This window comes from Cavia porcellus, unplaced genomic scaffold (genome assembly GCF_034190915.1).
Source record: "Cavia porcellus strain 051 isolate PalLab524CR breed Dunkin Hartley unplaced genomic scaffold, mCavPor4.1 scaffold_29, whole genome shotgun sequence".
NCBI lineage: Eukaryota > Metazoa > Chordata > Mammalia > Rodentia > Caviidae > Cavia > Cavia porcellus.
In genome coordinates, this window is record NW_026947512.1 from 9208520 (window position 1) to 9224206 (window position 15687).

At 40.1% G+C, this 15687-nt stretch overlaps 1 protein-coding gene across 2 annotated transcripts in view; it reads left to right on the top strand.

Moving 5' to 3' along the window:
• Positions 1-15687, top strand: part of Astn1 (astrotactin 1) — a 289853-nt gene that overhangs the window by 176258 nt on the left and 97908 nt on the right. For both annotated transcript variants that reach the window (XM_063239802.1, XM_063239803.1), the window contains exon 9: positions 14464-14538. In XM_063239802.1, the coding sequence (XP_063095872.1) occupies positions 14464-14538 (75 nt within the window). The remainder of the gene's footprint in view (positions 1-14463; positions 14539-15687) is intronic.

Below are 15687 nucleotides of genomic sequence, written 5' to 3' on the forward strand. Positions count from 1 at the left end.
ACCCCCAGTCATTTCTACATCTTCTGTTATACCCACACATCTTCCAGCCCGTATTCGAGTGTCAAAGGAGTCCTTGTCTTTTAATTCTTCATATTATCTTCATATTTACTTTTGCTGACTATGTTTCATAAACAAAATGCATATGTATGTTGCCTTTGCTTTTATTGTCAGTTTCTTAAAGAGTATTGCTGATGTTGGAGTTATAATTATTACCCTGCAATTTTAAGTATAATGTGGCAATCTCTGTCTCTTCCCTTTTCAACTGTTATGTGCACGCAATCTCTTTTCCATTCTTTCTAGAAATTGCTCTTTCTCATAATTATATCTACTAATTTATAGTCACCAAAATAACTTGTCACAGGGTTGTTTGTTTCCTGAGGATCTTGCTGTGTGTTGAGCTTTGCTGCAGGCTGTAGATACAGTGGTGATAAAGACTCACAGGTGCCCACCTTTAAGGGATTAACCGTCTGTGGAGGGAGTCACTAGAATAAATCAGAACATAAATACATTGCACATGCTAACATGGTGAAAATTACAGTGATCCAGCGATAGAAAGGAGTGGGTTAACTTGAAATTTGGGAACCAAGGTCTCTCTGAGTTGAAACAGAGAGATAAGAATGGACCAGCCAGGTCCAAAGGGAGAGAAAGAACTTTCCAGACCAGAGCACCATGGAGGGCCCGAAAGAAGGACATAGAGGCCACTTTAGGACCTGTCAGACACCATGGTGCTGTCACACTAAGCAGTGGGAGAAGTTTGCTAGGAGACAGGTCTGTGTCATGCAGGAGGTTTGATGGCCAATTTAGAGGAAGGTGATGTGACCCTCTCCCTTACCTTCTTCTCAAGAGGTTCTCCTTGATTTCACATGCTCAAAGTCCATGCTTCTTTTATCAGATACTCTTGTGGTAAAATTATACCTTCATAAGCTGTGTGAAACAGAACCCTGCCATCACTGCCTCTGCTCACCCCTCTGTCACGAGGATACAGAGTGACCCATACCAATTGCTGAATAATACATATTTGCTAAAGGACTGAATTGACGAGTGACTGTGTCTTGTTTGTCTTCTGTATGAACGTTATTAATTTAGCCTCTGAGCCTCAGTAAACTTACCTATAAATTAAGGATCTTAAGCGATTGATCATCAGGGTTGTTACAACCGTGACTCCTGTTCCTGGACCCTCCGTTTTCAGTCCCAGTTTCCATCTGTCCTGTCCTCCCTGTTAGATACCAACCCTGCCTGTCTCGTTACTGGCTGCAGGTCTTGTCAGAGGCTGTCATTTAAAACCCAGCCTTTTCAGTTCAACACCCCTCCTCTACTCCCCGACACATACACCATACACCATACACACACACACACACACACACACACACTGGAACTACTGGTTTCAGTTCATGGCTAAGCCATTGTCCTGGTACTTCCAGCTATAAATACTAAGCCCATCTCAAACCACTGCTTTATTCCTCACCCACTGTTTTAAGTAGCTGCCCAGAGACTTTGCCTAAAGAGGCTCTTTCTCTCCCAAATGCATATCTATCCACCCAAGTCAGCCCTAATTACTGTCTTTAAAAGCTGCACTTACAAAATGATGCTCTACTGGCTCCTCTGTGTGTGAGTATTCCTCTAACCCATTTATCCTGCTTTCCCAGGAGCCAAGTCCTGATGCTATTGCTCTTCTGTTAGGAACCTATCAGTGGCTCCCCGTTGACCACCCAGGTTCAGATTTTCTTTCTAATAGCACCATGATATGGCTGTGATTCCCCCCCAACACACTGGGCCTTATCTTGCTGATAGACTGGACCTGTCACTGCTTCTGATGTCCCATCATGTCCACCTAGCCCCAGGCTTTGTCCTCATTGTTCATTGTGTAATAAGCCTTCTCACCCAGCACAAATGCCTACACCAGGCCCATTCTTCAAAGCTTATCTGAAATAACTTACTGCAGGAAACTCTCCACAGCGCTGGCACCAGATGCGATCTTTTTTTCCACTGAACCCACTCGCTTCCATGTCACTTGGAATCTCGGCCATTCTGCCTGGGAGCAATCTGATGTCCTTACCTCATTAGGTGCTCCAGCCAGGGCAGCTCTGGGACTCTGCTTCCTTCTCCTGCAGCGCTGCCTGGGGGAATTCCCACAGGTCATCACAAGCCCTCCGAAGTGTGAGAGCAGGAGTTAGAGCCCTAACTTGGCCCCAGATTAACAGGGAAACTTTGCCTAACATTATTTAACTTTCTAAGCCTCACTTATCCCATCTGTTAAATGGAACTGATAATAACAGCTGTGCTTTGGAATTTTAATGAGAATTAAGTGACATAGCAAATAAAAAGCTCTTACTATTTGCATACTAGTTTCTGTACAATAAATAGACCCTTTTACCTACTCAATCCATAGAACTGACAAACTAAGCGCCCTGGTTTGTTTACTTATCATTTTTCCCCCATCTCACCAGATCCAAGACACACACCTAGCCTTTTATTTGTGCATCCTCCACAGTGACTGGCTCATGAGAGGTGCATAATAGAGGCCTGAGGAATGACTTAGTGCATTAATGAAATCATGGATGGGGGAGAATATGTATTAATTATGTCTGTGTCCCTTGACAGTGTTTAGCAAAGTGTTTTTTTTTAAACATGGCAATTGCTTAATTAATATTTTCCAAGTAAATAAATAAATGAATAAATGAATGAGTGGTTCAATTAAAAGTGAAACTTGCTGAGTATATGTTGAATGAGGACAAATTAGTAAATAGAAAAGACTTCAGGAAAGAATAAAAGCTCTATACAAGCACAGTTCTGTGATGGATGTTTGATTCTTCTCTGGCTTATTTACCCTGTCAGTTTTCCTTGACATAAAATTATAGAAATGCAGGAAGCTGTATCTGTTACTGCACATGCTTTGCCCCTTTTTCTTTCCTCCTCTTACATTAGTGCTGTTTACTCTCTTGCTTTCTAGCTGAAATAAGATGTGCTGGGGGAGGAATTCCCCGGTTGGTATCCTTCTTTGTTCGGAGGTCACATTCTGCTGTGAAGAAATGTTGAGCTGTTTTTCCTGCACAGGAATGGATTTTCGTAGATTCATTGCCAGGCACTGGTCCTGTTCACTTGTGAGCAAAGATGGGTGTCAGGGACACATGGCAGGCTATGCCCACAGACAGGAATAAGCAAGACTAACAAGCTTTCAGGGGAACCGCATTTGAGACCCTGATGCATTAGCTCAGGGTAAAAATCAGCTAAGCCTTTAGATACTGAACCTGGAGAGAAATGGGGAAAGGAAGCTTACATTTAAAAATTGACAACAGCATTTCATTCATTGAACTTGTTGCAGTCAGGGGTTGCAAGAAGCACAATTGCATATAGGACACATAATTTATAGTCACCCAAAGAGTTAAACACAAAAAGAGCTGGAAATCTGTCCACAAACTAAAGACCATTCCAGGGCCTGGATTCCACAGTAATAACCTGCATGAGTTCAGCTGAAAACCTAGAACCCATGACAGTGCCCCTCATGAGTCCAACTGGTGCCCTAGAGCCCAGGACAATGACTCATGCAAGTCTGTTTCATAGATCTGCACTTCGAAGGCCCAAAGGTCAGCAGTAAAAGCTACAATGTCTACACCAGCAGAGTGAAGGATATGTGCCAGTAAGTTGAGGGCTATGCACTGGAGCCAAGAAGAAATGCTCAAAATAAGGATCAGGGCTCCCCCAAAAAGTACCACAGCCATCCTCAACAACAACGAGGTCCTCAGCTCCTCCAAAGCTTCCCCACAATGAACTGTAGCCATTCTTAGCAAAAAGGTCCTGAGCTCCTAGGAAGATAACAACTGAATTCATATCAGGGAAGCCAGGATCACAAGCTCCTCCAGGAGAATCAGCAGATCCAAAGAACCAACAGCTCCAAACAGCAACAACACTTAGGAGAACTCACAATGCTACTCTTCCTCTCTAGGTCTCCTTTTTATTCTGGCAACAGTCCTGAGGTGGGCCATCTACACTCTGCACCACACTGATTCAGTCCATCAGTTGACCATCAGTTCTCAATCCACAGCAGTACTGAAACTACATTTATTTATTCATTCATTTACTCATTTTACATTGCTGTAACAGGAAGTTACTACTATCACCTATCCACAGGAAAATGAGACTTGAAAAGGTTACGAATCTTTCAGTTCTGTTAGTTTCATGCACCTAGTGAGAGATTTGTATCCAGACCATGGAACTGTGATTTCAGAGCATAGTGAAAACAACCTGGGGTGGTCTGTGTGTGTCACTAGAGGCTCAGTGATGGCCCACAAAGAACTTTGTTTCCGGTGGCTCTGTCTGCTCTAATATCTGCAACAGGTACTGGGACAGTAAGAAAGAAGGCTGTAATCCTAATTCCTACCAGTCACCCAACCTCCTAAATCCAAAAGAAATCTTGCACCTGTGACAGTCTGAGTTTTGTGATTGCGTATGACATGACTACATATAAGTAAGAGATAGGTATCTCTACTTTCAGAACATCGATAAAGGCAGGAAAATCTCAATTCTACGTAATATTGTTTTAAAGGAAATGCTTAAAGAAATGACAGTTTAGATAAAAACAAATGTACACCTTATATCACTGTAATGAGGTTTGAGATATTTCACTTCATCAGTAAAGAGGGACAGGAAGGAACTCAGTGTGCTTCATCTCTAAATAGTTGTAAGAAATTTTTAAAAATTGGGTTCCTATGATTCCATAGGCTACCTTGCAATTTCTGTTTTTATGGCAGCTGTATTTTACAGAACATTATACTGTTCTACAAAGATTGGTGAAGGGGGTCAAATGAGTGATTATCACCCTCTTGTGTGCTTTAGAATTATCCACCACACTTTAAAAATATTGATGTTTGGCTCAAACCTAGATGTGCTGAATGAGAAAACCGAAAAAAACTAAGATCATCATGTCCGTATGATATATCTCAAAGTTTGAGAACCATTCTGTTAGATGTCACTTATGAGAAATATAGCAATAAAGGAGATTCAGTAGCTATGCAGCAGTGAGAGAACATTTCAGGAAGAAGAAGAAGAAGAGAAACAAGTGACTTCAATACAACAGGAGACATGTTAGAATTTCCCTGTAAAATCACAGGCGAGGCAGCAGGTGATTCTTCCTGCATGCTGCAGACAACTTCTAAACCACCCATTCTACCCCTAGAGGCCAATGGATAGCAAGCCAGGTCAGCACCCAGCTTGTATAGACCTAAGGCTGTCACATACATTTTATCCAGTGGCTTTCTGTCTGTGATGAGAAGGCTTTCTGTCTGTGATGGTAAGAGAAGAGAGCAGGGTGTGGCAGAGAGCACTAGGCGTGTGACATGGACCAAGGCACCTAACCTTGCTAAATTTTGTTTACTTATGCAGTGTAATGATAATAACCACATAGTGGTATATGGCTGTACAGCTTCCAATCACTGTGAAATTTAACATAGATGGCCCTGATCACTGTGCTTGTTCGACACATGGGAAATGTTCAATAAATAGCAGCTACTATTACCAGCTTTTTCTGACTCATTCAAGATTTCTTCTCATGTTGTCTTATATAATCCTGATCCCAAAATATACAGAGGCACTGCAAATTTGGGCCAACTTTCCACATAGAGGACAGATGGACTCTGCCTCTGCCTTCCAGATGTCCCTGAAGTCAAAGGTGTGTTTGGACTTTGTCCCCGTAAGTCAGATATTGGAAATCAAGATACTGAAGGCTTGTGTGTTGAATACTAATTAGCTCATTACTTCCCTTCATCTCTTGGCTTTTTTGTTGACAGAAAGGCTAACTCTGAATTCTGTATTTCTGTAAAAATGTATTTTATGCATGAATTTGTCTTTATTGCCAGTCATGAGAACAAGTTTGTATCCCTAAATTCCAAAATCTTGGAGAAAACTGCAGCATTTTGTTCATTATTATATTTCTCAAAATCATTTTATATACCTCTAAAATTTCTTCAGGCAGCAAAAATCCTTTTTTTTTTTTTTTTTTTTTTTGCATTTAGAACCAGAATTCCTATTAACATGTGAGTAATAATAGTCAACATTTATTTAAAACTTGCTATATCCCAAGGTCACTGAAAGTTATTTGTAAATACTTAAAGCTGCAGCCCAGTGCAATTGATAAGATGGATACTATTATTTAGCTGAGATCACTGAGCCACCCAGAGGAAGAAATTGTGTCAGTTTTTCACTATTCTATCCTTAAATGACATAGTTTCTGAAAAGCACACACACGTGCACATACATAAACTATACAGTAAAAGCAATCAAAAAGATTGATTAAAAATTTTTAGCCAAAGATTTGCAAGGATCTGAGATTTATTTATGTATACTTTGTTCAACAATGTCAAATTTGTGTAACACATACCACACCACATGATTATCACTTTGCATATGAAGAAACTGGGGTTCTCTGGTTCTCTTATTTGGTTTGAGGTCCTAGGAACAGAAGGAAGTTAGAGAAATGGTAACTTTCATCTAGAGATCATCCCTACTTCCTATTCTTTATAAGATGCAAAAGGGCGAGCTGAGATGGCAGCTCTGCAGTCAGAAATGTAAGGTTTCCATGCCTAATTATCACAAGGAGCCCTGAGTAATATGGAAGAGGGCATGCTGGTGGGTGGATGAGGTGGAGGAATCTGATTGCCTCTATTTTCTCAGTTGTGTAGGAAGCAGATTATTAGCTGAGGGTGAAGATGGGGGAGGAGGTGTCAGAGTCTTGAGGAGAAAGAGTGTATGAAATGGTGATTTAAGAGAGAAAATGAATGGAGGAGGAAAATGCAGTTGGATTAGTAGGCAGTATTCAGAGTCCACCTGAAGTTATTAGTGAAAGGTTTACAATGAGACCAATCAGTATGGTGTTCAACCATGTTCATTTGTGTAAACACAGAGGAACCACAGTGTCCTTGAGTTTAACCAGAGTTGGAGTGTTTCAGACAAGTCTGAGGAAGTAGTGGAGAAGTGTGGGAGGTGAGGTTACATGAAAGAAATGATCACAACAATGAATGGCAGAATTTAATCTGTTTTAAGGTAGAAGAGAGTATGTGAGATGGGTGGGAATCAGGAAAACAGCGATAGGTTGTAAGAATGGACTATTTATCCCAAGAGAGTAGAAAATTGTTGTGGCATTAGAAAATATGAGATGGAATGGTGGAAGATGATGGTCAGAAATTGGAATTCCTGAAATCAAGACCAAGAGGGCTGCAGATATTAATAATCTGGGACGTGATCACAGAAGTGAGGAGTGGGGATAGAGTTATTTAATGAGAAAGGACAAGGAACTGAGTGGATTGAGTACTGAAAGGATCGTTGCCATACTTTCCTCATTATTGAAACAAAATACCTGACTCCCACAAGTTAAGGAAGAAAAGGTTTAGTTAGCTCACTGTTTGTGGAGGTTTCAGTCCATAGACACCTGGCCCTAGGTCAGTGTAGCATCATAAAAGGGCATTACAGAGGAGACAGTCCATAGCATGGCAGGGTGGGCAGAAGGCACCAAGCAGCAAGCAATGGTAACAGGAGAAGCAACAGCTTTTATCCCTTTTATCCCTGTCATCCTTTTGGGTGGTGCCACCCATAGCCAGGTGAGCTTTGCCATTATTCCCAGCCAGAACTATGCTAAACCAATCAGTGAACTAATTTAGTAGTCATGCACCCTTCATGCCAGTATCATACCCTTAATCCCAGCATTACACAGCCTAGATCCAGCCCCCTCTGCAGAGCCCTACTTAGGACTATATGAGGTTTGGGGAGGCATCTAGGTACAAGTCATAACAGTTATCTCAGTGGACAGTGAAGTTCCTAAAATTATCGAGAAGTATTAGAGGGGAGTGGTCCAGTCTCTGAAGGACATAGAGAAGGGAAAGTAGAGTAAGGAGGAGGAATGCACAGAATCATCTGACGGCATAAAGAAATGAAGCTCACCAAAGTCATGAAGCTAACAGCTGATAGCACCAGGCCTCAGACTCACTCAGTCTGGCTCCTGAGCTTATACCGGTCTACCTACTTTAGTAGTTACTTACAAATATGTTAGTTTTCTATATGAGAACAACTAAATGAATTTGTCTACCTAGTAGTATGAGATGTGACAGACAAATACAGTGAATGGGTAAATGTTTACTTTTGAAACATTATTATAGTAAAAGACGCATCACGTTTTACCCCTTTTAAAATACTCTTGCTCACTTCAAACATGCTTATTCCATAATTTTTGCTACTTGCTGAAGCAGTTCTGGAAGTTCTCATTTTTGTATTTCCTTAATCATGCAGCCATGGCTACCTCAATGTCCTGATTCTGTTCAAAAGATTTACCTTTCATGGTCATTTTGATTTTAGGAAGGGTCAGAAGTCATAAGGTGGCAGATCTGGTGAATAAGGAGAATGAGGGGACATTGCCATGTTCTTACAATCCTGCCTTCCTACTGGATGGCACTCAGAAGTAACATTTACCATATTTTTAGTCACAAGGATTCTTCCATATTAGGACTTTCAGGACTGACTCAAAAAGTAACAAGAACAAGGGGATAAGTGTGTTTGACACGAGGGGAGTTATCTTGAGGAAGATTAATAACAGTGTGTCTTGTACTGTAATAAGTTTTGTAAACCATAGTATATTAATAACACTATTATATATTTAATTTTATTTTACATGAGAGTCACATTGTTAAAAGATAACAAAATTTGTAAAATGTATCATGATCATTATAATTTACTTTTACAATGTAACATTAGAAATGCATTTTTCATATAGTAACAGCATCAGTTATAATAGATAACAGCTAATATTTGTTGAGTTCATTCTATGTGCACCAACTGTGCTAATTATATATGTACATGCTGGGAATCAAAGTATTGATGTATTTGTGTCCATGCCAGGGTCCTAGGTCCTATGTCATCCACCAAATACTTTGACACTAGTTAAACTCACCCGAGGTCTCCATTCCTGTTTGCACAGGTGAATGTCATTGGTGACCACACTGATTGGTTTCATTTTAAAACCCTGACCGTGAACCTCAGATGAGCTCTGAGTACTGCCATCTGATCAGCATTTAATCCTTCTAAGCACTGTTGCATTCCAACATTATATTTGGAAAGACTGAAGTTGTGAGACTTCAACTGTCTTATTAAGGTCAGATAGATCAATGAGAGCTTTATCCAGGACTGAAACTGAGGTCTGTTCAAACCTCAGCCTCATTTGCAATACTTCCAAGTTCTTTACTGAGCACCCTCCTAGGTGATACTGAGGATATATAGCACTCACAATGATGGTCTTTATGTATGGTAAGGGAGAAATACTGTTTAGTATACCAACACAGTTATAGGTTATACAAAGGTATACAAAGGAAGTGCAGGCTGCTACGAGACACTATAACAAGTGAATGTATTCCAGTCTTGGAGCTACAGGAAAGGCCTGCTTTAGGAAGTTATTTTTGAGTTAAATTTGCAGGATAAAATAAATTATTCAAGCAAATTGGAAGGGGTAGGGGAATGTTCTAGGGGAATGTTCAAAAATTTGCAAAGCACCCAACACCTTAAAACATCCCATAGAAATTTTGGACATCATTATTTATCATTATCTATATTACTTCTGATAAAGACATGGGTTTACCAGGTAATACAGAGATCTGTCATTTCAGGCACTTATTTCTCCCAGAACTGGTACTGATTGTGAAGGTAGTAGCACATAATCATCTCTGCCTCTTACCATTAGGGTAAATTGAGGCATGGAAGAGTTCAGCCAAATGCGTAGCTGGAAGTCAGTTTTACCATTTTCCTCGTCACCTGTTCTAGTGTATATCTTACAAGTTACCTTCCTCCAGAAGGCATTCTTTTTAATGACCCTCTGTCTCTCTGTTTCATTGCTCACTTTTTGCAAATGCATGCACCTAGTTCAGAGAAGGAACAGTGCCCAAAGACTCTCACACTTTGGGGGCCCAGTGGAGGACAGTATATCCATTATACCTGGCCCCCAAAGTGTGTTGAATAGGTGGGCAGAAGCTCTGCTTCTACTGGAAGTTTAGCCTATTGTAGACCACAATTAGGCTTGAAAAGATGTTCTTTCATGTCACTATGGAAAATTATTTTCATTTATAAAATGCTCCCCTTATTAATAGGTAGAGGAATATATAAATTCAGAAAAATTTCCTGGTTTCTAAGAGCCCACCATGACACATTTTATGCATCATGGACTCTGGCTAAACTATTGCCTCTATACTAGATGTGCCCCCCCATAAATACATCTATAGACAGGTATGTGCTTGTGTTCTCTCTTATACTTTCTCTCCATCTCACCATCTATCTACCTGTCTATCATCTCTGTTCCTCTTCCTGCCTGTAGGTGATAGTCCTCCACAGGCAACTTATCACCTGACATGCAGCCCAATAGCTTTTGAGCTGTTTCTAGTTGTCAGTTAGGTAGAAGACTGGAGCTTGCACTGGATCGAGGTGCAGCTCACAGCAGATTCCTGGGTAGAGTGGTAGTAGCCTCTTTCTGCAAGGAGAGAGAACCCTGTGAAAGGAGTATCTGGTCCCATGCCTGGCGGGCTTGCCTTTTGGGCACCTCACTCATTCAGTTGGATCAGTGTTACATAGTGAAAGAAATACCCAAGTATGCAGGGAGAAAGCCAAATAGAAAGTCAAAGCCACATCCTCAATAAAGGGGAAAATCAATTGCTAATGTGCTGTAGGGAAGAGGAGGAGGAGAAGTTGGGGAAAGAAACTGAAAGCTTAGAAATTTCCAGTGTATGAAGAAGACTGGATAATCTGTGGATATTGCCCGAGACAAGAAGAGACAAAACAGAAAACATTACTGAGAGTCCTCAGCACACACAGTTTGCATGTGTGTCTTCCTGGCTGTTGGGCCTGTATTACCATGGCCTCTTCTGATGTACAGATTCTGCCTCAAAGTATTTTGGTGTTTTTAGGCCTTGCTCTTCATTAATTTTACTGTGGCCTTTCTTGTGTTACTCTGCAGCTTTTCCAGTAACATAAGCGAGGCCCCCTCACACTACCATTCCACGTACTACCAACACTCAACCTTCTCTGCACCACGATGATTCACTGAACATCCACCAACACTGCTTAGAGTATTGGTTCTACCTCAGTTCTCTTTTTTAACATTCTCTTCTATTTGTCAGAGCCAAGAGGTATTTCTTCAGAAAAACTGTAAGTTCCTTTGAGGGCAAGAATCTCTTTATTCCAATACCCATTGGTCAATATCACAGCTCACACACAGTAGGCCTCCATAAATATTGCTAAATAAATCAAGTAAGAATTTTCATCTCTCTCAGGTACAACATTCCTACCTAGTGGGCAGGAAATCAGTGAATTCTCTTTTATTTCTTCGCTGGTGAAATCTGCAGCTCCCTGATTTCTCTTGCTGCATCACAATATGTTCCTCTCTCTCTTTGAATTTAGCTTCAGTATTGTGTAGCTAGCTGCCCTGTGAGGTGATCCTTGGGTGAGAAGTGGGGAGGAGGCTTTGCTTTCCTGTACTCCCCATGATCTCCTCTCCAGAAAATACCATTAATCCACAATCTTGAGTCAAAGCCTCAGCTTGGCTTTGCATTTTCACCTTAAGGCAAGGCACTTCTTCTTCTAAAGAAATGTGGAAATTACCCTTTATTACAGGATTTATATTTGATCCAGGTAATTAGTAAGTTTAACATATTTAATAAGTGCTTCTGTGGCACTTGCTAAATGCCAGACACTGTTCTGAGCATTTTAATTACATTAACTAGTTCTTTTTTGTAACAACCTTGCCAAGTAGATATGACTATAATCATCAGCTTCATATTATGGATGAGGACAGAGGATACAGAATGACCAGGAACTTGCACAAGGTCACACAGGGATTGGTGGCCAAACTGCAATTTGAAGTAGGCAGCCTCAGTCCAGAACTGTTGTCCTAACCACTATATGTGAGTACTTGTAAATGCGATCAGGTTACAATCTGTTGCATATCAGTGCCCCTCAAATAGAAATTGACTTTGCTTTCAAGAATACCAGGAGCAGGAAGTCTCTTTGACCTCTATTAAGCAGCATATGGCTGTGTTCTTCATAAATGTTTCCAAGCTCATTGATTCATTAACTATGTCTTGAATGCAGGTTTCTTTGTGCCATTTTTGCAGTTAATTGTTCACATTGTAAGCAATGCCAGTCCTAAGATTTGTCTCCACAAAGTGTATTTTCAAATAACCTAGGAACCATGCCAGGAACTCACTCTAATTATACAGTATACCAGTTTTGAGTACTACAGATGACTTGAAGGCAAAAATGTGTGTTTTTTATAAATTATTCAATTTATAGTAAATAAATGTGATTCTTCCCAAAAAAGAAAAGATGAAGTTGCATATTCTTCTCCTTGTGCTGCCTTTTCTGGGTGTCTAGGATAACACAGATCATTTTTCCTCATCAGTTCTGGATTTTTATGGGATTGATATGAACTTTTTAGCTGCCAGTAAGCATTCATGTAACCACTTACTGTTTAGAAAAAAAAGGAATCAGAGTCCTGATTCCTTTTGCATGTTCACATACAATGTACATAAGAAACATGAACATCGGGGTAGGAGGTGCTTCTCTGGTGCAGGACTTATTTAGAATATAGTGTTTGGGGACTTTCTGAAGCTGAGGGTGTTGTTAACTTGAATCCCAGAAACACATATGAATGGTTAGCATAAAAGTTGAACATATTCATCCTAGTGTTTCCTTAGGTAGTTCCAATGGCCTATCCTTCCAACACCCATGTGGAGTTAATTGGCTAGCTGATTGGTTTATGTTGGTGCTTACCAAATCTATCAAACTCAATACCCTATTTTAAAATCATTTTTATTCACCTTAAATGAAATTCATATACAGTGAAGTCTATTTATACTTACTTTCATTAATGTAGATAATACTTAACAGTAATTACCTGAAAAATAAGATATTTATCATGATACAATGACCAGTTTAATATGCACTTTGTTACAATCGATAAAATAAACTTGGCAGACATTTGAATCTATATAGACTCATGATAATGTAATACGCAGTATAATACAAGATACATGTGAAGACTGATACGGCTGTGCTATATTGGTGAATCAAACTGATAATAGAGAGTGTAATCTTCCCTTGATTTGCACAGTTGTTATGTACCTGAAAGATCAACTGACATTAATACTATACAAGAATCTTTGTGTTCACGTGTAAATGGAGTTAGCGTCTATGCTTAGAAAATTATAAGCAGGTTTTCAACACTTAAGTAAATGAACATGATGATGCACAAAAGCTTGAAGAACTTTTTGTTGTGCTCAGATCACTACACTGAGCTAGCCATTCTAGCTGTAGCTTCTAGATGCCAGTAATGTCCACTGATCATCATATCATACAGAGCATTGTTTTATTCAAGAACAACTCACACATTTCTCTAAGTGCCCTCTATTGAATGATAGCCTTTGCATTGGCAATCATTAGGTCAATGCCTAATATTAAAATCAGCCCTCCTCCAAATATTAGTGACATTTTTGTGCATCCCTTAGAAAACAACAGAATATCTATAGTAAAATCCTCAATAGTTGGTTTTGTTATGAGACCTACATTCCACAAGACAAACCCCCTAGGTCTATACAGTATGCACAATAACTCTGTAACTCAACACAATTCCTGGGCTGGGCTGCACCTTGTTTGAACAGTAAATCACTGTGGAGTTAGGATCTCTAAACCAGTGAGAACATATGCACTATTTAAAAGAAATAGTTTTTTTAAAAAAAGACTTTGTATTATGTATAATAGATATTTACAAGGAAGGCTTACAGTGAAGAATTATTTGAATATACTTCTATTGCTTCTGTTTGAGTGTGCAGCATTAAAATGCTTGAAGACATGTGAAACCTATCAAAGACCTAGAATCCGCAAGGCATTTTGCATGAGGGAGGGAAGTGTGTTGGAGACACTGAATTGTGGCCCTTGCCTTAAAAGAGGTTTGCTTCATAAGCTTGGGTGAGGCAGCTACATTAACCCTAATTTTACAAATGAGGAAGTTAGGCTCAACAAGGGCAGGTAATCCTCCCAGTGACAGAGAATTGGCTCAATCACACAACAGGGTTTGAATATAGGATACGAAATTGTCTGATTCCAAAGGCTTGTTTTCCCAAGAAATCATGTTTTGCTTCTTTCTTAAGTAGGGCAAAACTAAGTTTCTGAAAATGTACATCTGAAGGATTGTTAATTATGGCCATGTAAGATCCACCTTAATGTGATTTCACTCTCCAAGTACTGCCCTTTCTCGTGTCTGTTAAACTTTGTGCTTCACTGATTATTATATTGACCTTCTTGGTCAGATTTCAGGATTCAAGGTCACACGTGAACTCCTGTCAGTGGACTTCTTAAGGGGCTTTGGGGCTGTACAACCTAGCAGGACGCCGGAAATAAAAAGTGTTCGTTGAGTGGAATTTAATTGACTGTTTCTCCTTTTAGGCCTTGGCCTTACACAATATTTCAGAGAGGCTTTGACCTGGTTCTGGGAGAGCAGCCCTCTGATAAAATATTCAGGTAAGTGGTTGTTCAGGGACTTGCTTATATATGCCTTCCAGCTCGTGGCCCACTTCCCTCTGAACTTTCTTCGCCAGTAGTAAAATATGAAGTGAGAAACACTTTCTGTTCTTCTGCTTACCCAGTAATCAAAACACTTGCACTGGACTCATGCCCAGTGACAACATGGAGGACTTTGAAGTCTAACTGATTCTGTTTGAGTCCCCTTTTCCTTCCTTGCCAACTCTGTGACCTTGGTACTTTTCTTAACTTCTTTAAGCCTTCAATTTTTGCATGTGTTAAATGAGGCTGTAGTCCATGCCCAGCTGGATTATTGTGAGAGATATATGAGATAATGCAGGGAAGGTCCCTGGCACAGAAACTGGCATAGAACAAGCAATTAATGTCAGCTTCTGCCTCTCCATTTTGCATTTAATCTCCACCTTTCTTACGGAGTCTAAAATTGTTCAAAATTAATCTCTCCCACCCTTTTCTCCCCCTTTTCTAAACTCTGTCTCATTATTATTTTCTCTCATCTGTTACCCTCCTGATAGAATTTGATGCATCTAGTCCCTCCCAAATTTTTACCTGATTTTCTGGGAATAGTGCATATTAGAAAAGCCAAAAGCAGTGGGAGAATTTGGGTGCCAGCCATGAACCATTGGATTTTCATAAAATTTAATTTACACCAGGTCTTATTTGGAATGCCTGATTTATTTCCAGTGTAAGATTATACTGCTTATTCGTTTTGTTGGTCAATCTTGTACTTATCCTACAATTGCTGAGAATCTATGAAGTGCCTGAAATTGAACCTGGTATGGCAGAATGGACGTGAATACATCTCCTCCCATAAGCAAGCTTTCTAGTAGAGCAAATGAATAGCCCTGCCCAAGTGGCTGATGTCAAAGGGTAATTCACCCTGTACATTGCTACAGAAATAGTGGACACCACAGGGCAGTGAAAGGCTTGCCTCCTTCTCACTATACCAATGCATTGTGCTGAGACGCACTTGGTATCACTTCCAAACTCTTTTCCGTGGCCCTCCCAGTCAGTCATTTCTCACTTGGATATTTGCCCCTGAATTTGTCTCTTTGAGCTCACTTTTCTGTAAAACTTCTGGCAGCATGAGATGGCTAGGCTTGGCCACAGCTGTGCTCTCCTAAGGCATAT